General features: G+C 38.7%; 1 protein-coding gene across 4 annotated transcripts in view; it reads left to right on the forward strand.

The window, feature by feature from the left end:
* Nucleotides 1-25,603, forward strand: part of IQGAP2 (IQ motif containing GTPase activating protein 2) — a 305,467-nt gene that overhangs the window by 231,747 nt on the left and 48,117 nt on the right. For all 4 annotated transcript variants that reach the window (XM_002815661.5, XM_054555643.2, XM_054555645.2 and 1 more), the window contains 6 exons: nt 3,289-3,431; nt 7,193-7,363; nt 19,040-19,123; nt 20,499-20,570; nt 21,233-21,302; nt 24,736-24,944. In XM_002815661.5, coding sequence (XP_002815707.1) covers nt 3,289-3,431; nt 7,193-7,363; nt 19,040-19,123; nt 20,499-20,570; nt 21,233-21,302; nt 24,736-24,944 — 749 coding nt within the window. The remainder of the gene's footprint in view (nt 1-3,288; nt 3,432-7,192; nt 7,364-19,039; nt 19,124-20,498; nt 20,571-21,232; nt 21,303-24,735; nt 24,945-25,603) is intronic.

The following is a 25,603-nucleotide window of genomic DNA, read 5'->3' on the forward strand; positions in this document are numbered from 1 at the left end:
TAATCTACTTTCTGTCTTTGGCCTATTTTGGACATTTCATGTAAACAGAATTATACAATACATAGCCTTTTGTGCCTGGCTTCTTTTACCTAGCATAATATTTTCAGAGTTCATTCATGTAGCATTTGTCAGTTCATCCTTTTTTGTGGCTAATATTCCATTGTATGAATATGCCACATTTTGTTTACCCAGTCATCAACTGATGGAACCTGTATTCTGTGCCACCCCTTGGCTATTCTGAATGAGACTGCTATGAATGTTCATGTCCGGGTTTTTTCATGGATACATCTTTTCGTACAACTGATTTTTGTATATTGATCTTGTATCCTGCAACCTTGCTGAACTCATTCTAATCATTTTTAGTAAATTTCTTGTGCTGCCATCCGCCTTAATAAATAAAGTTTCACTGAAATCCAGCCACACATTAATTTATATAAGGTCTATGGCTGCTTTCCTGCTGCAGTGGTAGTGCTGAGTGGTTGTTTCAGAGACCCATAGCCTGCAAAGCTGAAAATATTTGCCTTTTTTTTTTTTCTTTTCGAGATGAAGTCTCACTCTGTCACCCAGGCTGGAGTGCAGCAGGGCAATCTTGGCTCACTGCAACCTCAGCCTCCTGGGTTCAAGCAATTCTCCTGCCTCAGCCTCCCGAGTAGCTGGGATTACAATTATCTGCCAACATGCCTGGCTCATTTTTTTATTTTTTAGTAGAGACGGGGTTTCACCATGTTGACCAGGTTGGTCTCGAACTCCTGACCTCAAGTGATTCACCTGCCTCGGCCTCCCAAAGTGCTGAGATTACAGGCATGAGCAACTGCACCCAGCCCCTACTCTCTGACTCTACAGAAAACGTTTGCTAACCCCTGTTCTAGAAAGAAGAGCATCCCAAGCAATTAAAGACTGATTTTCACCTCCAGATAGAGCTATGAGCATTGTTTTCAGCCATGCACAGGATGGTTTATTGTTATCTCTTTCACCTCTGGTTCTAGGATGTCTTATCTTTTCCAAAACTGAAACATCCACTATTTGGTGGATGGATTACTCAGCCTTGTAACTCAGTTTAACGCTTCTATATGTTCGCATATAATTTTGTCTGCAAGGCATCTAAAAAGTATGCCTCCTTGTGGAATGTTCATCACCTCTTAACTAACTGTAATCAGTCTTTTTTCTAAGTAACAAACCAACTATATTTCTTAGGAAAACTATTTGGAGCCCATGCTGGAAAGTAGCTCTCCTCAGCCTCTGATTTAACTACATTCAAACTAGATGTGAAAAATATAGGAATTCTTCTTTCCTATTACCTACTGACATCCTAACCCAAGTAAAGCCTTCTAATGCCATTCAGATCTCTTCTTCAGGAATTACTGTAATGTCCCCTGTCTCATCCTTCATTGGAAAGAATTACATAATTGTATTAATGAGCTATCCTAATTTCATATTCATCCTGGAAAAAACTTAGTTTATCTTCTCTCTCCTAAACTTGCCTGCTTCTTTTCCCACGTGTCATATTTGGATCTGTTGTTCTAAAAACAACAGAAAAACATAAGAAGTTCTAACTTAGACTAAGCTAAGTCAACTGCTATCAAGTGAGCTTTAGACTCATTGCCTTTCCATGTAAATCAAAGTTCAAGTGAATTGACCATTGGTGATTGTCTTTTAACCAACTAAGAAATTTTTTACTTCTCAGTTCAAGTGACGGGAGAAACATTTTCACCAGCTTTGCTTGCTTTCTTTCCTTCCCACTGAGACAGTTGCCTTAAGAAGGGTGATTATTCTTCTGAAAACACTTATGAATCTGACAACTATTGGTAATTGAAAATATCATAATTGGCTGGTCGTGGTGGTTCATGCATATAATCCCAGCACTTTGGGCGGCTGAGATGAGCGGATTGCTTGACCCCAGGAGTTTGAAAACAGCCTGGACAACATGGCAAAACCCATCTCTACAAAAAAAATACAAAAAATTAGCCAGGTGTTGCATGATCCTGTGGTCCCAGCTCATCTGAGCCTGGGGAAGTTGAGGCTGCAGTGAGCCTTGGTCACACCACTGTTCCCCAGCCTGGGTGACAGAATGAGACCCTGTCTCAAAAGCAAGAAAGAAAGGAAGGAAGGGAGGGGAGAGGAGAGTGAGGGGAGGGAAAGGAAGGAAGAAAGAATAATAATTACTTGTAAACATCCTAACTTGACTGTACAATGTATTTTCTAGTAGACCAATGTTTCTAAACAGATAAACCAGCTGTCTGGCTGCCCATTGAAAAGAGATACATCTCTCTTCCTGGGCATTGACCAACAGAAAGAACAGGTGAGGGGCATTTAAAGCCAAATGAAGCATCAACACATATTAAAGAGCCTTAAAGTTACCCCTGCTTAGTTATTTACATGTATTTCAATATTCTGTGAAAAAATTCACTTGAACTTTGATTTACTTGGAAAGTAATGAGTCTAATGCTCATTTGATACAGTTGACTTAGCTTAGTCTAAGTTAGAACTTCTTATGTTTTTCTGTTGTTTTTAGCTCTCAGGTCTGGGACCAGAATTGTAACCATTCAACAAAATAAACAGATTTCTAAATATGAAGTTTAGCCCATGGATTCATGAGGAGGAGAGATTCTTGACCAATCTAAGTCATGACTACCATAGGATTTTCTAACACCCCTCCCCCAAAATTAAGTTTCAAAAAAATTTTTCTCCCATTTTGTCTGGTTGCGTAGCACAAAATGAGTCAGAGGAACCAGGAATTTTCTTTTTCCCCACTTTAGCTGACCTTTGTGTTGTGCATATGCCATTTTGTACTTTGAGTAACGTTGTCTCCAAAGGTTCTGCTTTGGTTTAATGCCGAACATTGGCCCTCCTTAAATAAGGGCCACAGTCCTTGTGGGTATCTCCTTATTGGAGAAATTGCAGGTAAACTTTGTAAGCAAAGAGGATCTTGCCGATTGGTCTCCTTTGTCTACATGTGTTGTTGTTTGCATCTACCTGGGACTTATAATTATTGTTTGCTTTTCCTTCTCTTTGGCTGTTATTGGCCAAACATGTTTTTATCATCCTCATGAAAGATTTAAGTTCCAGAGCTAGCCTTAGATATTTGTGTCTCTTCCTTTTCTTTGGGTTAGCAGGCATCTGCTATTAAATACATCAAATTCATTCCATGTTAGTGGGTCATTTCTGATGCCTTTGACTGTCTGAAGGTTTGGTGAAAAACATATTCAATTATTTTACATATTAAAGAAACTACACTAATGTTTAAGGGTTCACTGCGTCTCTGTAGAATTTAACAAACTTTTTTTTTAGTGTCTAGTGATGGTTCATGGCTCAAACTCAACCTGCATGAAAAATATGACTACTATTACAACACTGATTCAAAAGAGAGTTCCTGGGTCACACCTGAATCATGCTTATATAAAGAATCATGGCTCACAGGAAAAGAAATCGAGGTAGGAGGTTGGTGTTTGATGGATAACTGTGCTGTATAAAGTTAAATTTGACTGGTTTTCTATTTCTGAATCATGGAAGTGATGAGAGGAACTAATTGATTTATCTGAAGTCTGGATATGTAATAAAGTCTTCATGAACTGCAGTTGAATGTGGCTGCATTGTTACTAATGTACAGAATTTTTTCCATATTGGCTTAACAAAACCAAATAGAGCAGGGGGAAGAAATATTTCACTATTTATTTGGGATGGTAGATTATCCTAAGAAATCAATCTTAAGATTTTCCTTGGCTTAATTAAGCTCAATTAATGGTAATTCCTGGGTTGTCAATATTTAAAAGGTATTTCTTTCCCCGCATCTCAGCCTGCAACTTAACATTGTACCTTTCAAACCAAAATGTCATTTTTTTCTACAAAGTGCTGGAGAGGGCAACTCTGCCACACATGGCCCCAGCCATCTCCAGGACAGCTTCAGAAGCAAAGAAAAGAGTTGGGCAAAGAGCAGGATGGGTAAACATTAAATGTTTGCTTCTTCCGAGATGGTCATCTTAGCATGTTTTCATTGCTTAACATTTCTAGAGCTCTGGATGTACCCATGTCCAAATGTAAGTGCAAACATCACAATTGAGTGTATCTTATGCTTTGCTTTCAATTAACTGACATAAAAATTAGCCATGTGTCCATGTATTGTACTAACCAAGAGTTAAACAAGATACATTGAACTGGAATTTCTATTTAACTACTAAAGGTCCCTTTTAACTAATCCGTGACCCATATTTGAAAGCTTTCTTCTACCACATTTTACTTATTGAAAGCAATTTATCCCTCCTCTCATCTCTTTTTAACCAAACTATATAAATAGTACCTGTTCAAGCTTCTTGTTAGGAGTAAAGAAATAGTGCATTAGTGAACATAGCGTCGTTATTAACTATTAGGATGTTTGTTAGTTTTTGTTTCTCTTTTTGGGGGGACATTTGTTATTTTAAACAAAAGAAGAAACTTATTTAGAAAAGTCTGCATTAGGTGAAACCTCATCTTTACTAAAAATACAAAAATTAGCTGGGCATGGTGGCGGGCACCTGTAATCCCAGCTACTTGGGAGGCTGCATCAGGAGAATTGCTTGAACCCAGGAGGTGGAGGTTGCAGTGAGCCAAGATCGCACCATTGCACTCCAGCCTGGGTGACAAGAGCTACACTCTGTCCCGGGGTGGGGAAAAAGCCCAGAAAAGTCTGTGTTAGAATCTCAGGTTCAGATGCTTTTTCTCATTATAAACAAGACTGGCTGGAGTCTCAGGGGTCCTCCTGATTCCCCCATGTGCCTTGTCCATTGTAGTCCTAATTCCCTCCCAAATATTCAGCAATTTATATATATATATAGGAGCCCAGGGCTGAAGTATTTACAAAAAAAGATAACAAGAGCAAAGCTAGGGGAAAAAGTACAGCCAAAAGAGCTATTTTCAGTTTCTGTTCTAGGTCACTGAATTTCATTCATTTTTTAGTTGCCCCTCCCTACATAGAGGAATGAGAGGAGCAGTTTGACAATAGATTATTTGTATAATCATGGCTTTGTTAGATCTGAATATTTTCTTGCAACATGAAATGCTTGGTGAGGATTTCCTGAAACAAAAGACTTAGCTATAGACAGGTAGTGAGGTAGATCTTGCCAAATGGCCTTGTTTGTGAGGTTCTTCTTTGCTTTGTCTGAGGTTGGTGGGCAGCCATGAAGAAACAGGAGGGGGTAAAGTCAGGAATGTGAAATTGGAATCAACCCTTGTAGCAAGATGTCTGAAACAAGTTGTGGCCAAAAGTAACCTTTCCGACTGGTGTCCCTACAAATACCCAAAGAATGTGTAGAACTGCGAATGAGGTCTCCTGAAACCATAAACATAGCCAAGTACCCCTCATTTGCATAGAGTTTCACTTTCCAATGTACTTTCACATCACTTTGATCCCTAAATTATCCTCTAAGTAGAGATAGAGCAAATATTCTCATCTTCTATTTTTCTAAGTGAGGAAATTGGGGCACAGAGTAGGTGAAGCAGCTTGTACTAATTCTGCAATTTGTGTAGATTTTGTCAATAAACAGATTTATTTCTGGTGCTTCCAACTTCTAGTCTAGTATCTTTTCCACTTTTTGCATTGTTTTTGACACAGTCACCGGTATCTGTGAGTGGTTATATCATGTGCCCATTGCTCTGGAATTAATAACGTAAGTTGGTGGCTTAAGAAATACATAGGTACTTCAAAAAGTGAGTAATGCTTCCCAGGGGGAATACTCTTGAAGGAATATTCACCAACATTGCTTTGGATTTAAAAACAAAAACAAAAGTTGGACCCAAAGGATGTGAAACTTGCTGATAATGGATCCACGCGTCGTAATATGTTTAAAGAGAAAATACTGATGATAAGTAAGTTCTATTTTGGAAAAAAACAAGAACACATATCTTATAGAATCGTTAAAAGTCAACATCAAAGATATCGCAGTGTAGCAGTATTGCAGACAGAATCACCAATGCAGTATTTACTAAAACTTAGAGGAAAAAAACATGATCTGAGTCTGACCAGTGCTACCAAAAGTGCTTAATGACAAGAAGATAGTGAAGAACACAGTTTATTGACTCATTTCAGATGTTCAGAGGTCGTACAAGTTTTAGGAAAATGACATTGTAGCAATGGATTATTAGTGCTAATTTTGAAGAAAAAAATGAAATTATAGGCATACTAAAAAATTATATGCCATGGTTGAAAAGATGTATCAAACTATAAAGAAGCAGCATCGAAGATTTAAAATTTAGAATAAAAATTGCTCATGTGGCATCCCAAGATATACCCCAGGTATAACTTTTTGTTATATCAAGCATCAGTCTGTTAAGATTATTAACCAGTGGAAGGTCTAACACTGTTATAAAAAATTGTATTTATTCTAAACAACCTGAGAAGTTACCAGTTTTATTAAATGAATGCATACATATATGTCTTCTCTTAAAGATATGTATGCATCTTTGGTATGATTTCACTTTTGGCTCTTTAAGTTAACCAACCATTAATTCCAGTTGTACTAGATAAGAGTCATCAGCTGTAGAAGTGACAGTCCAGTCTTTCTTTGCATCTCTCATCAGGCATAAAAGTAAACCCTGTTCGTACCCCACATGAAACTTTCTTATAACCCCCTTCCTCCTTTTTTCTCATTCTTCTAGATTTCTGCTATCTATCCTTAATAGCACTTATCTTGCCCCTCCCACCCCTTTTTCTTTTGCCCCAGAGCATCATTCTGAGTTTGGCCGCAGCTCGTTACAGGGGTCTGCCTACTCTGGCCTGGGGAAGAAATGGGAAAGAAGTCTGAGGACCTTATGGCCATTGCAGTCTTTTCCTTGGCAGTCTGAGGGAAGTGGGAGGTGATGCATGTTTTTACAGCAAGCATCCTTGTCCCTTTACATTCATCCTTGTCCCTTTACATTCTGTGGAGCTCAGGCCTCATGCCTGGTCCTTGCCAGCATCATCCATACATCTCTGCCTCCAAATCCTGAGATCATTGAGCTGCATTCTCTTGCCACCTCAGCACCAAGCTCAGAGATTCCAAAATCATATTGCTAGAAAGAAGCTCAGCCAGTTTCATCCCTCAGCTCTGCTTAAATTTGTTTTTAAACCAAGCCAAAAGGAGACATCCATATTATTTTCTAAAAGATAAAATATCAGAAGCTATTCTATGTGTGCCTTTCAGCTGATGTGTGAAGTGTAACCATAAGAAATATCTCTTGCCAGGACATTATTGAGGAAGTCACAGTAGGTTACATTCGTGAGAATATATGGTCTGCTTCAGAAGAGTTGCTTCTTCGCTTTCAAGCCACAAGCTCAGGACCCATCCTTAGGGAAGAGTTTGAAGCTAGAAAATCATTTTTGCATGAACAAGAAGAGAATGTGGTCAAAATACAGGTATGTGGATCACCTACCACTGTTTACAACAAACTGTCATATCACCTGAAAATGTTTTATTTGATAATAGAATAGTCAACAACCAGCATTCCTATAAACAAATCTAACTGCATATTTTTATATAATCAGTGCCCCTAGTCTACTTCACTAAGGCTTTAAAATAGGAAGCATTTTGATGATGAATGACTTAACCTATGGTCTTCTAGAGAGTATTTAGGAGCACCGCAGATTTGTACAGATCCACCTGCTGCCAACCTAGTTGGACCCAAAGGGATATACCTTGGATCAGAGTTGAAATCATACCTGACTTGGGGACTTTACAATTTGGCTTTTTTGTGGTTAGTAGATGTTGAGTGGCATCTTAGTTTCTGTGCTGTTCTAGCCTGAAAGAACAGGAGAACTAATGAAATAAACAGATTTAGCATCTCTAAGAATGTCTTCTACCTTCTGTAATCGGTCACTCTTCATTTAGGCCTTCAGGAGAAACCTTCATTCCCAATTTTTTTGCTATAAATTGTTCTTAAGTTTGCATGACTTGTCCAAACTTTCTGATTGGCAGGAGAATTTGCCAGGTTTAGATGTTTCTCTTCTGTATTCCTGTAGCGCCCCCTACCAGTCACCACACTGGTTTGTGAAAGGCTGTGAGTTTGTTCTTTTTATTGTGAGTTCAAAGGGGTATTATTAACAACTGGTAAAGTCTGATGCTGATGGGTTTTTACTTTGAAGTTTCCTAAATTGAACGTTTTTCTGTTGAAGAGCTTCTTTTTTGTGTGATCACTGGTGAACTCATCTGCTTTTCCCACCTAACTGTAATGTCCAAGGCAGAAAATGAATTTTACAAACATTTGTCTTCTCGTGTCTTGCACATGATAGATGCTTACATGTTTAAATTTGCTTGGAGCTTAAGATATTATTAGCAAAGTAGAAATAATTAATTTTATAAAAGAAATTTCTACTATAAATCTGACACTCAAAGGATTTTTCTAGGTGGGCCAATGAGTTTCCAATTTATTCCTTTAAACAAATAGGCAAAACACACAGGAAGTGAACAAAAGCCTAAAAATAGTCATTTACACTGATGAGACTCTAATTTTGCACAAATTTCACATGTCAGCCAATATAAAATTTGGACCCCACACTCTCCAGTCTCAGGTCACACAGCAGTGTTGCAGTTGGAAGATATACCACAGAGCCCACCAGTACAGAATCCCTCTGTATTAGAAACCAGGGCTGAAGGATGAGAGAAATGGGGTAAGGACAGGAACGATCATTTGGAGCCTTTTTCCTCCACGTCAGCAGAGGCAAAAGAATTGACGAAGCAGCCATCAAACCATGAAGTCACCTCACCACGCCTTTTTTTCAGTCTTCTGACAATTTTCCAAAACAGAGGGCATGAGGCCTAAAGGTAAGCCTACTTCACAGATGTGGACCAGAAGTGAATAATGCAGTCAATAGGAACCTGCTGACCCATAAAACCAAGAGACCATGAACCAAAAGGTGTCATGCTAATCTCATTTCTCACCAAAGTGGCTGGTTCACCTTCAAGTAGGAAAATGTTCTGATATCTGAGAAGTTCCCCTACGTAAAACACTGTGAGCTTCCTAGCTGGCTGAACTGCCCCCCAGACACAGTAGTCTTAACACATTTGGAGAGAAATACAAAGGCAAAGCTCCTAGGCCCAGGCCAGCTATACTCCGGCTACACCACCCTCCCTGCCATCAGTGGTCTGCCAAGGAAGTGAGTAGTGGTGCAGAGAATGTGCAGCATGATCAATATCCAGCACTCTGTCTCAAGTGCTTATGGAGTTAATTGGGAGGTGCCCAGGTCAATATAGAGGAAGTCAAGGAGAATCTACATAGCCATATTATTTTTGAGCAGTTAGAAGTCCCCGATAAAATTGCCTGAGTGAGCCAGAAAAAGAAATCTGTTCATAAACAAAAAAGATTTTATATCAAAAATAGAAAAAGGAATGTAACTTGTAAAATATAAATGGAGTAGACATCTAGAGTTACTCTTCCAGAAGACAGAAGGAAATTTTATACTGAAACTGCTTTATACTGTCAAGGAATTTGATAAGACATGGACTTAAGGAAATAAGAAGACAATAGAATAATAAAATGAAAAGACAGCTGACAGCTAAGGAGAGGAAGAGAAATAATGATGTCATAGAATGTAAATGAATTTATAACTGCAGAATGCAAAATAGACACTGAACATAATTGGAGCAGACACAAAAAAACTTCAGAAAAATCCACAAAAGATGAGAGAAAGAATAGATGATTAAAAACACACTTTCTCATCTGAAAAATATAATGCCCATTTTATTGCAGGGTGGTGAAGACTGACTGGAATAATTCACATAACAGATGTTTCCTCGTATGTGCTTCTCAAGTGCTTGATAAACTTTAGAAATGGCGAGATGATAGAGATAATGACTCAGAGGGCAGATAATGGGGATCCAATATTGATATTGTTGATGTGGCACAGGAAGACATCAGAAAGATCTGAAATAGGATAGAATAGGTAACTACAGGAGGAAGTTTTTTTCATGAACTGAAGAAAGCTAGCATACTACTTTTTAGGAAAGGACATAATATTGGCAAACACCAAAACTTAGCCCTGAGAATTAATGAATTATTGAACTTCAGCTCAGGGAGTGCCACAAGCATCCTGGTGAAGAAGAACAAGCTACCCTGAAGGAACTTCACTTCTCCAGGAGCAGCGGCAGAATCTGTGGGCCAAGAGGAAGGGGATGGCCTGGGAGAGTCGGTCCTCAGTTGTTTTAATGTAACCGATTACTCTTATAGATGGATGGATTTTTTTTACCTTTGAGGAGAGGGAGAAGAGGTAAATGTTTAGGGCTTTCTTGGCTAACCGAGATCACACAAGTATTCTGTGCATCAGAAGTTGGCATTGGTAATTTGAATATCTCTATACTGAGTGTCCAGTTATCAAGCATAGCAGCGAGTGTATCAAGCCAGATTTCCCAGAGAGGAATAGTTGAAGTCTATAAAATAGAGCAATGACCTCTGAGGTCTAAGCGTTTTGACAGACTTCTTTTATACAGATACTCTACACAGAAAATATATTCATGGTACTAGAAAACAAAACAAATAAGATGGCTATTATAAATTTTCCCACAAGTTCCCATACCAGGCAGGAGAATGAGACTACCGTTTTTGTAAATCCTTTTTTTTCTTTTTTTTTTTTTTTTTTTTGAGACAGTCTTGCTCTGTCGCCCAGGCTGGAGTGCAGTGGCACCATCCCAGCTCACTGCAACCTCCACCTCCTGGGTTCAAGTGATTCTAATGCCTCAGCCTCCCAAGTAGCTGGGATTACTGGCATGCGCCACCACACCCAGCTCATTGTTGTATTTTTTTATAGAGACAGAGTTTCACCATGTTGGCCAGGCTGGTCTTGAACTCCTGGCCTCGAGTGATCTGCCCACCTCCGCTTTCCAAAGTGCTGGGATTATAGGCATAAGCCACCACACCTGGCCTGTAAATCCCATCTGTCTGTAATTTTCCAAGTTTCTTTATATCAGCTGTATACTCATATTTGCTTATAATAAACAGCCTATAATTAGAGAAGAGATTACAATGTCATGGCTATGCACCAGAGTTGTGTTGTTAGTACATAATAGGAAAAGCTCATCTCAATGGAACTAAAACTTACTAAAAAAAGAAAAACAATTTTGGCAAATGAAATATGAGGCATGTAGTATTCTTCTATGGAGCAAAAAAAATTCTTTTATTATTATACTTTAAGTTCTGGGATACATGTGCAGAATGTGCAGGTTTGTTACATAGGTATACACGTGCCATGGTGGTTTGCTGCACCCATCAACCCACCATCTACATTAGGTATTTCTCCTAATGCTATCCCTCCCCTAGTTCCCCACCCCCTGACAGGCCCCGGTGTGTGATGTTCCCCTCCCTGTGTCCATATGTTCTCATTGTTCAACTCCCACTTATAAGTGAGAACATGCGGTGTTTGGTTTTCTGTTCCTGTGTTAGTTTGCTGAGAATGATGGTTTCCAGCTTCATCCACATCCCTGCAAAGGATGTGAACTCATCCTTTTTTATGGCTGCATAGTATTCCATGGTGTATGTGTGCCACATTTTCTTTATCCACTCTATCATTGATGGGCATTTGAGTTGGTTCCAATCGTTTGCTATTGTGAACAGTGCTGCGGTAAACATACTTGTGCATGTGTCTTTATAGTAGAATGATTTATATCCTTTGGGTATATACCCAGTAATGGGATTGCTGAGTTAAATGATATTTCTGGTTCTAGATCCTTGAGGAATTGCCACACTGTCTTCCACAATGGTTGAACTAAGTTACACTCCCACCAACAGTGTAAAAACATTCCTATTTCTCCACATCCTCTCCAGCATCTGTTGTTTCCTGACGTTTTAATGATTGCCATTCCAACTGGCGTGAGATGGTATCTCATTGTGATTTTGATTTGTATTTCTCTAATGACCAGTGATGACGAGCTTTTTTTCATATGTTTGTTGGCTGCATAAATGTCTTGTTTTGAGAAGTGTCTGTTCATATCCAGGAGCAAAAAAAATTATATTCCCAGCCAAACTGCCTTTGTTTGGAAACATAACAAAACTCATAAATATAGAAGAATACCAGAAAAATTTACATAAATAGTAATGAGATGAAACATAATAATGAGCTCTCAAGGTAAATAGTTAATCCTTAGTATATTCAAAAAAAAAAAAAAAAACAGAATGGACGAATGGGGTAATTTTGCCAATGCAGGAATGATTCAATATTAAATAATCTGTGACTATGACAGGTCACTTATTCAGAATGTTTGCGAATCTCAGATAATTGAAATTAACAGTGTTTTTGGAGTTTAGGTAATTCCAGAAGAGCAGAATAGGAACTTGAGCTAATTCCAATTATCTTGTTTAGCCTTTCAGTATGGACTAAGGAAGGAATGGGATTTATAATATACATTCAAACAATTGCACTTCTCTGCTTTAAACCAGTGTTAACCACCAAAATATAGGAACTGTTAAGATCCATCACAACACGTGTTTTACTGGTTAGACTGCCATGGAATCCCAGTGACCCACGATTAGGGTCCACTTCCCCTAGTTTCTGTTGTGCTGTTGGGCCACTTTTATGAACAACTGTTGGTGACATCAGAGAATTTTGCCCATCTCAGAATTGTCACACTGTGACAAATCCCATGGGGTAGCATTTTCTAAACGGATAATTAATTTAAAATTGTTTATTTGGTTATTTACATTTTTATTATTTAATGTGTGAACACATACCCAATGCTCTCTTTGCCTGGAAGATTGGTAAAAGTACAAAATCTCAAGCCTTCCCCGAGGCCTACTGAATCCTAACCTGCATTCTGACAAGATCCAGATCCTCGGATGATTTTATATTCACATTAAAGTTTGAGAAGCACTGTTAAGATCACTCCAGTTTCAAAACTCCAGACAATAATTCATCTTCCTGTATAATTCTTTATCACCATAAGAGCTTAAGGGAGAAAAACCGATGTGCTCTTTTCAGTAGTTACTGCAAAAGCATTTGATAGAATTCTAGACTCATTCCTGTGTTTTTAAATGATTGCATTGAAGTTTAAGGTTTTTTTTTTGAGGGCAATTGGCATCTTTATAATAATAAACTTTACAGTTCAGGCATTAATCTTTTTCCATTTATTAATCTGTTCCAAACTGTACCATTATAATTTTATTCCTTTATATTTAAGTTTACTCATGTATATTTTTCTGCTGTTGTGAATAACATCTTTATTCTATTGTGTTGTTTATTCTTGACATGTAGAAAAGTTGTCAATTTTATATTCATTTTATAACTAGTCACCAGGATGAACTCTTAGTTCTAATAAATTTTTAGTTGATCCTCTTGAGTCATAACTGCCATTGACACTTCTGATTTTTTTTTAAATCTTGAATTTTGTCAAGGAATACATTCATGTAGCCTTAATAATATAGTAAACTTTAAGGACTTAAAAATTATTTGGGCTTGGCTTCTGCTTCTGGGGAAATGGAATGCATGTTCTTTTCCCTATTCTTCCATAAATACAACTAAAAGCCTCCAATATTATATATAAACAAACATAACACTCTTAAAAGTGAAAAGAAAAAAGTCAGACTAACTAGTGAACCTTGGGACCCAAGGAATGACATAGTGGTGAGTTCTTTGAGTTTTCTTCTTGTTTATATTTTTCTGATCTGGAGCTGAAGAGGCTGGCCACCCAGAAATGCCAATGGGTACAGGCTCTGATATGGTTTGGCTCTGTGTCCCCACCTGAATCTCATCTTGAATTGAACTTCCATAATTTCTGCATGTTGTGGGAGGGACCCAGTGGGAGATAATTTGAATCATGGGGGCGGTTTCCCCTATACTGTTCTTGTGGTAGTGAATAAGTCTCATGAGACCTTATGGTTTTATAAGGGGTTTCCACTTTTGCTTCTTTCTCATTCTCTCCATGTAAGAAGTGCCTTTTGCCTTCCACCATGATTGTGAGGCCTTCCCAGCCACGTGGAACTGTGAGTCCATTAAACCTGTTTTTCTTCCCAGTCTCAGGTATGTCTGTATCATCAGTGTGAAAACAGACTAATACAGGCTCCAATTAAAGCCTGCTCTCTGTAGCCAAAGGACCAAGAAAGAAACAGGCTAGAAAGACAGAAATAATTTCAGACAGTAACTACTCTACTCTAGCCAAACACCACACATATACACACACACACACACACACACACACACACACAAAAAAAAAAAAAGACTGTAATGCCTCCACCTAGGGCAGCAAAGCCTGAATGGGGAGCCTGGACTTCCACCCTCCTGGACTGTAACAAGGCACCCAGACTTGTAGAATCTGGATCTTATGCCCACTGAGCAGTAATGTGGCAGCCCTCCCTCTCCCTGCTAGAGTGGTGTGAAAGGAGCCATGGCGGAGAGGCAGGACCTTCACACCATCCAGTTGTAATGAGGTCTTTCCCCTCAGTTGGTCAATGGAGGCCACATGGGGAGTAATAAGAAGTCACTCCTACTCTCCCAGCCAGAGTGATATATCAAGAGAGGTCCAGTAGGTAGCTGGACCCCCTCCCAGCAATAACGAGGAGGCCTTCCCCACCTTGGTGTTAAGGTTCCTTGGGTCCCAAGATTCACTAGCCTCCTTTTTTTCTCTTCACCTTTAAGAGAGTTATGTTTGTTTATATAGACAGAAACCAAATGGAGAACCTAGCCTTCTCCTCCCACCTCCTAGTAATGAGGCAGTGCCCCCACTTTCTCCTTGCCAAAACAATGTCAGGAAAAGCCACTTAAAACAGTAGGATTAAATAAGATCCAGGACCACATACTACCTACACTATCTAAGGTTCAATCACTTGACTGTTTGGATATTGCAATCACAACAATCACTTATGTCAAGAACCAAGAAAATCACAACTTAAGTTTAAAATAACAATTCCTAGGTGCCCACACGGAAATGACAGATGTTAGAATTATCTGACAAGGATTTTTAAAGCAGCTATCATAAAAATGTTACAATAAGCAATTAGCAATTGCTAACACTTGAAGCAAAAGAAAGAACATCTCAGGAAAAAAACTAAAGCCTCAGCAAAGAATTAAAAGGTTTATAAACCACACAGTAACTTTTAGAACTGAAAAATACAGTAACAGATGTGGAAAGCCAATGAATAGTCTTTGCAGCAGAATGGAAGGACAGAGGAATGAATCAGTGAACTAGAGACTATAACAACAGAAATTCCCAGATCTGAACAACAAAGAAAAAGCAGACTGAAAAAAATAAAGAACAGAGCCTCAGGGATCAGTGGGATTATAACAGAAGATTTGACATTTGTGTCATCAGATTCCCAGAGGAGAGGAGAAAGAGGCAGTACTGACAAAGTACTTGAAATAAAAGTGGAAATGTTCCAAAAACACAGTTTCAAGAAGCTGAGGAAACCTCAAACAGGATAAAGTGAAAGAAATTCACACAAAGACGTATCATAGTCAAACTTCTGAAAACAAAAGACAAAGAAAATATTTTGAAAAGCAGTGAGATAGAAACAACTTACCTGTAAGAGGGAGACAGTTCTAATGACAGAGGATTTTTCATAACCTAAGGAGGCCAGAAGGAAGTACAACATTTTTCAGGGGAAGCAAAGGCTGAATGAGGAGTCTAGACTTCCACCCTCCTGTAACAAGGCACCCAGACACTTGTAGAACCTGGAGAGAAAATAACTGTCAACATAGAATTTTATATCCAGCAAAAATATCCTTTAGGAATGAAGGAAAAACTAAGAGCACTTGTTACCAGCAAACTTCCCTCAAAGAATGACTACAGATAGCTCTCTAAACCAAAAGGAAATGAAGAAAGAAGAAATTTCGGAACATCAGAAGGGAAGAAAGGATAGCTAGAAGAATAAAAATGTGAATAAATACATTTTTCTACTCTTGAGTTTTTAAAGTTGACAGTTGAAGTGCTGATGTGGCTCTGAATGTATGCAGGCTTCATTCTCCGTGGTTTCTCTCAAGGGCTGGCGTTCAGTGTCTGTGGCTTTTCCAGGCACAGGGTACAAGCTGTCAATGGATCTACCATTCTGGGGTCTGGAGGATAGTGGCCATCTGCTCACAGCTCCACTAGGCAATGCCCCAGTGGGGACTGTGTGTAGGAGCTCCAACCCCACACTTCTCCTTCACACTGCCCTAGCAGAGATTCTTCATGACAGTTCTGCTCCTGCAGTAGGCTTCTGCCTGGACACCCAGGCTTTTCCAAACATTCTTTGAAATCTAGGCAGAGGCTCCCAAACCTTGACTCTTGCATTCTATGCACCCACAGGCTTAACATGACATGGAAGGCGCTAAGGCTTACAGCTTGCACCCTCTGAAGCAGCATCCTTAGCTGTACCCGAGCCCCTTTTAGCCGTGGTTAGATCTGGAGTGCCTGGGATGCAGGGATTAGTGTCCCAAGGCTGTGCAGTGCAGCAAGGCCCTGGGCCCACAAAACCATTCTGCCCTCCTAGGCTTCCCAGCCTGTGATGGCAGGGGCTGCTGTGAAGGTCTCTAAAGCATCAGGGATTTCAATTCGACATGAGATTTGGGTGGGGATGCAAATCCAAACCATATCAAGGCATGAGCCACCATGTCCAGTTCACATCTTTATATAAGTTTGTATTTGTGTGTACAATGATGGGGTATGTGTGTTTACACATGTGCATATTTCAGAGGATACATAATAAAATGTTAAATAGTAGTTCCCTTTATAAAGTAGCTAGGTGGAAGTAGAGATAGGTACACAGGTACGTATACCCTTTCTCTTTGTTCACTGTGTATTTTAATAGATCTTCTAGATATTGAGGTACAGATTGTTTGCATAGAAATACGTATAATTATTCTGTGGGTTTTTTGTTAACATGTGGTATCATAATATGTGTGGTAAACTAAAATTTCCTTTTCATATTAGCAATATATCTTAGAGGTCTTCCTGTTCTCCAAGATACAGAGCATTGCCATAGTCAGTATATATGACCTTACTTTACTCTTTTTTTATATATATACTTTAAGTTCTAGGGTACATGTGCACAACGTGCAGGTTTGTTACATATGTATACATGTGCCATGTTGGTTTGCTGCACGCATTAACTCATCATTTACATTAGGTATTTCTCCTAATGCTATCCCTCCCCGCTCCCTTACTTTACTCTTAACTGATGTTAACATCCCTCAGTGGCACTGCAATTGCAATGTCTCTAGCTGTTCCCCCTATTTGTGAACATTTTACTGGATGCACAATTTTGGTATTACAAACAATGCTGTGACAAAAATACTTATATATGGGGCTTTTCTACACAGGTGCTTTTATTTTCCTGGGCTAGATATATTGAAAACTAGAAATATTAGGTGAAAGGCTAAATAATTTTAAATTTGATACTGCTAAATTCCCTCCCCAAAACTATACCCTTTTGTAGTTTCCTCGAGCTCACACTTCACCGTCTATGCTTTCTTTGTCCACCGATTGACATATGGATAAGGCAAGAATTTTCCCAAAATTACTCTGACTGCCTCAAGCTTAAAGCCATAAAAAAAAGTTTTGACATTTTTTGTGGAAATTTATTCTACCTCTTCCTCTTTCAGTTCAGTTCTAGTTGCTTTCTGCTTTCTAGGAACCCTCATAATTTTTATCTCTATGCCTTCTTATTTTCTAGCACTATTATGGTTTGCTTTAAAAGTATGTTTGGGCCAGGCATGGCTAACACCTGTAATCCCAACACTTTGGGAGGCCAAGGTGGGGCGGATTGCTTGAGTCCAGGAATTCAAGACCAGCCTGGGCAACATAGTGAAACTTTGTCTCTATGAAAAATAGAAAAACTAGTCAGGCATGGTGGTGCACACCTGTAGTCCCAGCTATTCAGGAGTCTGAGGCAGGAGGATCAGTTGAGCCCAGGAGGTGGAGGCTGCAGTGAGCCATGATTGAGCCACTGCACTGTAGCCTGGGTGACAAAATGAGACCCTGTCTCAAAAAATAAGAAAATAAAAGTATATTTGTATGATGTTACCATTGGGGGAAGCTGTGTAAAGGGGTACACGGAACTGATTGTATAATTTTTTGTTCTTCCTGTGAGTCGATGATTCTTTCCAAATTAAAAGGTTTTTTTTTAAAAACATATTTATGCCTTCTAGGGACTTGGACTGAGGGGAAGTCTGGAGCAAGTGCCCAGTTCATCATTTTGATTCCATCCTGACTATATTGTTTTGACTCATTACAAAAATATTATTTTTGAAATAACAAAATTTCGTGTACCCTTTTTAAAAAGAATGAGGTAAATATATACAGACATGAAAAGAAGTTTATATTTATAAAAATAATTTGATTTTTTATATTTGCCCTTTTTGACAAGGAACTTTTACTTCCTTTCTAATTTGAAAAACAGTATCAGAATTGGGGTGAGTTACAAAGATGTTTCAATAAAAAGATGCTCATAAATGAATTGGAATAAACTGTAATAGTTATGAATTTAATTCTTCTAGAGATACTAGTTTGTGTCCAGTTTTTGTAAAGTGTTTCCTGTAAAAATTCTTCTTAATGGTGATAATCAGGTAAAGCTATGTTGATGAAGCATTGTTTAACTTTATGTAGGAATATATGAAATGATGGTCAGTTGCAGCACCAGTGTTTTCAGGGATCCAAGGGATTCGGGGCCACAAGTTGGTAGAGCATCCTCCTTTCCAGTCGGGGCCACAGTGGGCCACGTGTTGTGGTAAAGATACTTAATATTAGGCATTATTTTCAAGTATTTTTTGTTGTTATCAAATACCACTAGCACCTAGTTAATACTGTTATGGGTTTTGGAGAAATTCCATTTTATTATTCCTTTTTGCCACCCAGGGCCTTGGTAAAGTTAAGCTTTCCAGCAGGAACTGTGCTTCTCCATGTAATTTATCACCCTTACTCTGCTGTCCTAAGCTTAGAACGAGTCTCACCTGTGAGCTGATGTGCTCCGCCGTGTTTAACTGGCTACCCCCAGAGAGGGTGTCCAGATGAGATCTGAAGGGAGGGTGCCTGACAGTGCCCCACCTCCATGCGGCCTGAGATGTGCTCTGCTCTTGCACCTCCTAGATAAACTGGGAAACTTGCTGGTAAATAATTCTATAACCCACTCTTTTCCTTAGGCTTTTTGGAAAGGATATAAACAACGGAAGGAGTACATGCACAGGCAGCAAACGTTCATTGATAATACTGATTCTATTGTGAAGGTAAATACCCTTTCCTACCATACCAAGCGCTTGGCTTAAACATTTCCCCTCATTTAATGTTTAATCTGAAAGACAGCTATAGAAAGGGAGGGTACATGTGAGCCTTGAAGTCAGAAGGCAGTACTGGATTTGAATCCCAGCTCTGCTGCTCATTTACCTAATCATTTTTCAAGCAGGTTGGTTAAACCACTATAAAACCTCAAGTCTTTTATGAGTGGTTATGAGAATCACAAGTGAAAGTGTTCTATAACCAATAAATGTTCTTTGTCTAGAAAGTTCAAGTTGATTATTTAGACTTTAGGTAGAACCAGCTTTTTTTCATGTTTCTGTTTCCACATTTGCTTAAGCATATTTAGAATGCTCAGACGTAACAGAACAAAACCAATGATAAGAGGAAGTAGAGCTAATTTAGGGCCTATATTTGGGAGTTGAATTAGTCGAACCCAGCCTTTCACCCAGGTGAATAGCTCTCGGTGAGAAAGAAAGGGTACTGTGATGTCCACTCTCATGGATCTGAAAGCCAGAGGATTGGACAAAAATCAACTTGGAAATCTACAGCTTGGAGATCTACAAGTCTCCAGCTTGGAAATCCAGATGAGAGTGGAAGCAATGGAGCTGGAAAGTAGAATCAGATGAGTTTAAAGATCTTTTAGGCCAGGCTTAGTGGCTCACACCTGTAATCTCAGCACTTTGGGAGGCCAAGGTGGGAGGATCGCTTGAGCCCAGGAGTTCAAGACCAGCCTGGGTAACATAGGGGGACCTCATTTGTATTTTAAAAAATAATAATAAATAAAAACAAATTTAAAAAATGTTTTAAACTGTGAAGACAGAGAATAATGTGACCCAGATCCATTGTGCAGTAGCTCCTTGATGAAATAGCATCCTATGGAACATACGCCTATTCTGTCAAAAACCGTTGGTAGCAATTGGTCCCTCATGAGACCTCTTCGGTGTTTTCCTGTAAAAACTTAAAGGATATTGGATGCATTTAAAGGGATATTAGAAGAAACCCTAGACTTAGTTTACTTGATTTCCTGACTCATTGCAACTCAGCAAAACGCTTCATCCTTCTGGCTTTTATTTACTGAGTTTAAGGTAAAATAGTACAAAGTTAAATTATTTTCCCCACTTCTCTCTTATTAAGGTGGTGAAATTAAGAGTAACATGTAAAGTGTTTTGAACCCCTTAAGAAACATCAGTGAAAGATGAAGAGTAGGCCTTAGAGATTGATTATTTAGTGGGCTGCTTTTTTTCTTTATCAAGTATCATTGTTTTTAGAAAAACTACACAAAACCGTATTACGGGTTGTTTGGTGATTACTTTGACTTTTCTCTTTATTTTTTGCTGTACTTTTCTATTTTTTAAAACTTTTTAGATTCAGTCCTGGTTCCGAATGGCAACTGCAAGAAAGAGCTATCTTTCAAGACTACAGTATTTTAGAGATCATGTAAGAAAAATGCCTGTGGGATTTTATCCAGGTTGATAATGACCTAAATGAATGCTTTATTGAAAGTTAGCATTGAATGATTTTTATTGAATGGTGGACATGAACACTTAAGAAATAATGGATCTTAGAACTTCATATGATAATATTTGGAGGCTTACTGTTTTCATTCAGAAATCATGTTGAGAGTTAGACTTCACCAGTCAGGACTCGATAGAAAATGGGTGAGGGGAAAACTGTGGGCTAGTAACACCAAAGAGAAGACTCTAGAGAAATATTTTACAGCATTGCATATGTAGTTTTTTCAACTGTTAACTGCTTACTTTAAATAGAAGCCCCTGGGAGGGATTTCTTCCTGAATCTTTAAAGAAGAGTTATGGGAACATAGATTGGATCATCTAAGTTGTGTGCTAAAATTTTTTTCCCTTTTTAGATCTCTTTGTCTAAGCAGTTCCCCTACAGTCTTGTTTGTACTTTTAGCTAACTTATCTGACCTCTTCTTCAAAGAAAATGGAAAAATAAATGTTGAATACACCACATTGAAATACTGTCAGTTCTAAGTAGTGTCAGTTCTTAAATACTGACAGTTCTTAAATGTTCTAAATTCAAAAATAATGGAGTAGGTGGGACTCTGGGAGATCAAGACTTGTCTCAATCTTTTGCAGAATAATGAAATTGTGAAAATACAGTCACTGTTGAGAGCGAACAAAGCTAGAGATGACTACAAAACATTGGGTAAGTGAGAGCTTTCTGAAACAAAGCAAGGATTTTTTATAAACCAGGCAGGGACATATTGGTCCATATTGGTCACTTCAGAGGCTGCTCTAAGAACAGAGGATACCCATTGTTTCCAGTAGATTTTGATCATCTCAGGCCCCAGATTCTAAACCAGTACACAGAGAACACATGGTGAAAGGAAATGGGCCTTCCTATTAAATGGAAGGGATCAGCCACATGGTATAATTTCTTCTTCAAAGAGAATGGAGTTGGCATAAATGCTGATTTTTTTCTCAATCTAAGCTAGAGTCAAAAATCTAATGCAAAAGAGTTAGCCAGAAAATAATGTTATATTTAAATTGTTTAATTTGTTAGACATAGTCTTATCTCCCAAAAATCACAACTGCAAACATCTTCCTACAATTTCATTCTGAACTTTTCACAGAATAATTTTTAATTTTTGTTTGTTTTTGTTTTGAGACAGTCTCACACTGTTGCCCAGGCTGGAGTGCAGTGGCGCAATCTTGGCTCACTACAACCTCCACCTCTCCATTTCAAGCAATTCTCCTGCCTCAGCCTCCCGAGTAGCTGGGGTTACAGGCACCAGCCACCACACCCAGCTAATATTTTGTATTTTCAGTAGAGACGGGGTTTCACCATGTGTGCCAGGCTGGTCTTGAACCCCTGACTTCATGATTCACCTGCCTTGGCCTCCCAAAGTGCTGGGATTACAGATTAAATTTTTTAATAAAAATTTGTAGAAAGTTTGAAAATCGCAAAATAAAATTCACCCAAACATAACAATCACATTTTGTGCTGTCTCCTTACAGTCCCAACTTTGCCTATGTTTGTTATTTTGTTTTTTTACAGATCATAAGTTGATTCTTTATATACTAAATTTTTAACATTCTAATTATCACAGGAACATGCACAGTCAAGGAGAGCTTGATGATAAATTTACTAGTACTTACAGTGCCTAGTAAGTTTAGCCAGCACCTTTTATTGTCTAAAGTTTGTCTGAATTAAGGGATGAAGTATATGGCTCAAGAAAGATCTTCCCTGGTACTTGTTAAGGAAAATCTAGGGACGCTTGAAGTCCTTACTCTGCCTCCAGCCTGCAGAATCTACTGAATAATGTCTCATTCCACTAGATTCCAGCTCACCTCTCAGCTGGTAGATATGTTGTTGTTGTTTTTGGTTCTTTTTTTTTTTTTTTTTTTTTTTCTTTTTTTCTTGAGATGAAGTCTCGCTCTTTCGCCCAGGCAGGACTGAAGTGGCACTATCTCCTGCCTCAGCCTCCCAAGTAGCTGGGACTACAGGCGCCCACCACTGCGCCCAGCTAATTTTTTGTATTTTTAGTAGAGATGGGGTTTCACCGTGTTAGCCAGGATGGTCTCAATCTCCTGACCTTGTGGTCTGCCCGCCTCGGCCTCCCAAAATGCTGGGATTACAGGCATGAGCCACTGTGGCCAGCCGTTTTTGGTTTTTTGTTAAAGAAGGCTAAAGAGGATTTTTTTTTCTGAGCCCTAACACTAAAATATGTTTGCTGTTGCTTTTATATATGAAAGATGACTTCAAAATAAATTTTCCAAATGAACACAGGCTAATTTTCATTTCATTCAAGGTAATGTTTTTTTTTTTTAGCAGTTATAGTGATGTTTTTTATTTGTTTACTTTTTTATTACAAAGACAAATTCCAATTTTAAAATCTAGGCAACTTTATATTGGGGCATAAAAGGTAAACAGAGAAACCATCTCGGTGAGTGAGTTAGATCTAAGCTTCTCTGGGCTTCAGCAAATTGGGTGCTTTTATGGTAACCAAAACGTAAATTTTCATTTCTTTCTTAGTTCAGTGTCTTTGGAAAACTAAGGCTTTGGGATTTTCTAATTTTAAAAAAGATAACTTTTCTAAGTTTGTTATCATCTGTTCTCACCCTTTTATTCTGGAATGTCACTGAACGCATTCCAGCTTGAAAGTTGCTGGAACTAAGATGTGGTCAGTTGTAGGAGCAGACTATAAAGTGGTCTGATTTCCTGAAATTAAAATACCTGTACCACAAAGTCATTCTCAGATGAAGATGGCAAAAAGCCTAGTATTGATAGAGGAAATATTAAATTCAAGCCATAACAATTAGTAAAGCTAAAATACTAATTTAGTTGTTTCCGATGGGACTGTTAGTACATATGAAGAGATACAACCCTTAGTGGGTGGGAGAGGCAGCCATCAACTCTGGCCACAGTGGGAGGGCTCATGTTCCCCTAACTTGGCTGCATGGATGAGCTGTGGTGCATTGCTAAGGCCTTCCCTGAAGTGGTCATGTCAGTGGCAGCATCTTTGCTGGAAATGGAAGGAAAATGAATTGATGTGCTTCAGTGGTCAGGAAATAAAGGGTCCCATGATCCAAGGAAAATTCTCCAATAAAGGCCATTTATGCAGTTGTTTGTGGTTTATGCAGTTGTTTTGGTGTTAGTTTTCTTACTCCTTTAGTGTCGAAACACCACAGAACTAAGGTGGAAGTAAAAGGAAGATTGTCAAGGGCCTAGGTGTAAAGGAGGGCAGCTATTGAGATGGCCATGGCTGGACTAGCTCTTCCAAGTCATCTTTCTATTACTGGGTCTAATCATTTGTCCTCAACGGCCCAGACAATTTATTCTTACAGTTTACCCCGATCTGATCTCCCTAAGCATGTTAAAAATATTTTTCCAAGAGTCAGAGTGCCAGGAAATTAAAGCCTAAAGTTCCAGGCATTAAGGGAAAAACCCTTTTAGAATGTATGTGAGAATGTCCCTCTCAATAACAGGGTCTGACCCCTAGATTCTGAGCACCCTCCCTTGGCCGGTGCTCAAAGGACAAGGGCCAAGTTTCAATTTCTAAAATCTTTTTATTTCAGCTAAGTAGAACATTCGTTTCACTTATCATTCTGTTGGTTCCTGTTTGGCTTTTACAGTCCTCCCTTCCTGGCCCTTTTCTAATTCAACTTTCACCTACTTCCTGCTCCTTCCCAAAGATCCTTTGGGCTGGGAGAAACCACTTTCTGCTTCCTGCAGCAAGAATGTAAGTCACTTATCTAGCTCAAGCACAAGGTCTCAGGGTCAAGGTAACTTATGTTAACTTTCTTTCCCAGGTTCCTGAGGAATGAGGCACAGATAGGACTATCTTCTTAGCGCATGAGTCCAGGGAACAGTGTGAGAGAGAGCTGATAAAAGGGATAAAAGGGGAGTTGATAACTAGAAAAGAGTGGGGCCAGATATCTGTTTTGTGCATTTATTTATTGATCAGTTTCCTTGTCCAGATTTTAAATTGTGTGGGGGTGGGTAGAATGATTCTCACTCTAGACCAAGTACTTTCATTGGTATATTTTTCTAGTAATTATTTAAGACCTTGTTTCTTTCCTGTTGATAATCATTCCAAGCTTTCCTAATTAAAGTATATCTGTTCCTGTCACTGCAGTTGGCTCTGAAAACCCACCATTAACAGTAATTCGCAAATTTGTATACCTGCTGGACCAAAGTGATTTGGATTTCCAGGAGGAACTAGAGGTTGCACGATTAAGGGAAGAAGTAGTGACCAAGATCAGGGCCAATCAACAGCTGGAAAAAGACCTGAACCTGATGGACATCAAGATTGGACTGCTGGTGAAGAACAGGATCACACTAGAGGTCAGTGGGGTTTTGGGGACTGTCAGCTCCCAGAAGAGGGAAGACGCCTACATACATTCAAGAGTCACTTAATGACAGGGATACAGTCTCAGAAATGTAGCATTAGGTGATTTCATCCTGATGCAAACATCATAGAGCACTTACCTAAACATAGATGGTAGAGTCTACTACACATCTAGGCTATATGGTAAAGCCTACTGCTCCTAGGCTACACACCTGTACAGCTTGTGACTGTATTGAATACTGCAGGCAATTGTAACACAATTGTAAGTATTAGTGTATCTAAACATAGCTCAACATAGAAAAAATACAGTAAAAATATAGTACTATAATCTTATAGGACTAATGTCTTATATGAGGTCCACTGTTGACTGAAACATTATGTTGTTTGTGGTTATATATGTTCACGACACTTTGGTCTAGCTAAGTTCATTTGGAATCTAGGATAAGTTTTTATCGTTTTTATTATAAATTAGTGGTTCTTCGTCTGTAAAATTTTAAGCCCCCCCCCATTTATAACATTTTGTAAGGCTTCTTTATCATTCTGAAATGAAATCTATATGATAAAATGTACTGATGTATATACCTTCAGAATAAGACTAGGGCCTTTATATGAATACAAAAGAGAAATTTAAAGAGTAATTAATAATAAAAGCACA

The sequence above is a fragment of the Pongo abelii genome, chromosome 4, assembly GCF_028885655.2.
Source record: "Pongo abelii isolate AG06213 chromosome 4, NHGRI_mPonAbe1-v2.0_pri, whole genome shotgun sequence".
Classification (NCBI taxonomy): domain Eukaryota; kingdom Metazoa; phylum Chordata; class Mammalia; order Primates; family Hominidae; genus Pongo; species Pongo abelii.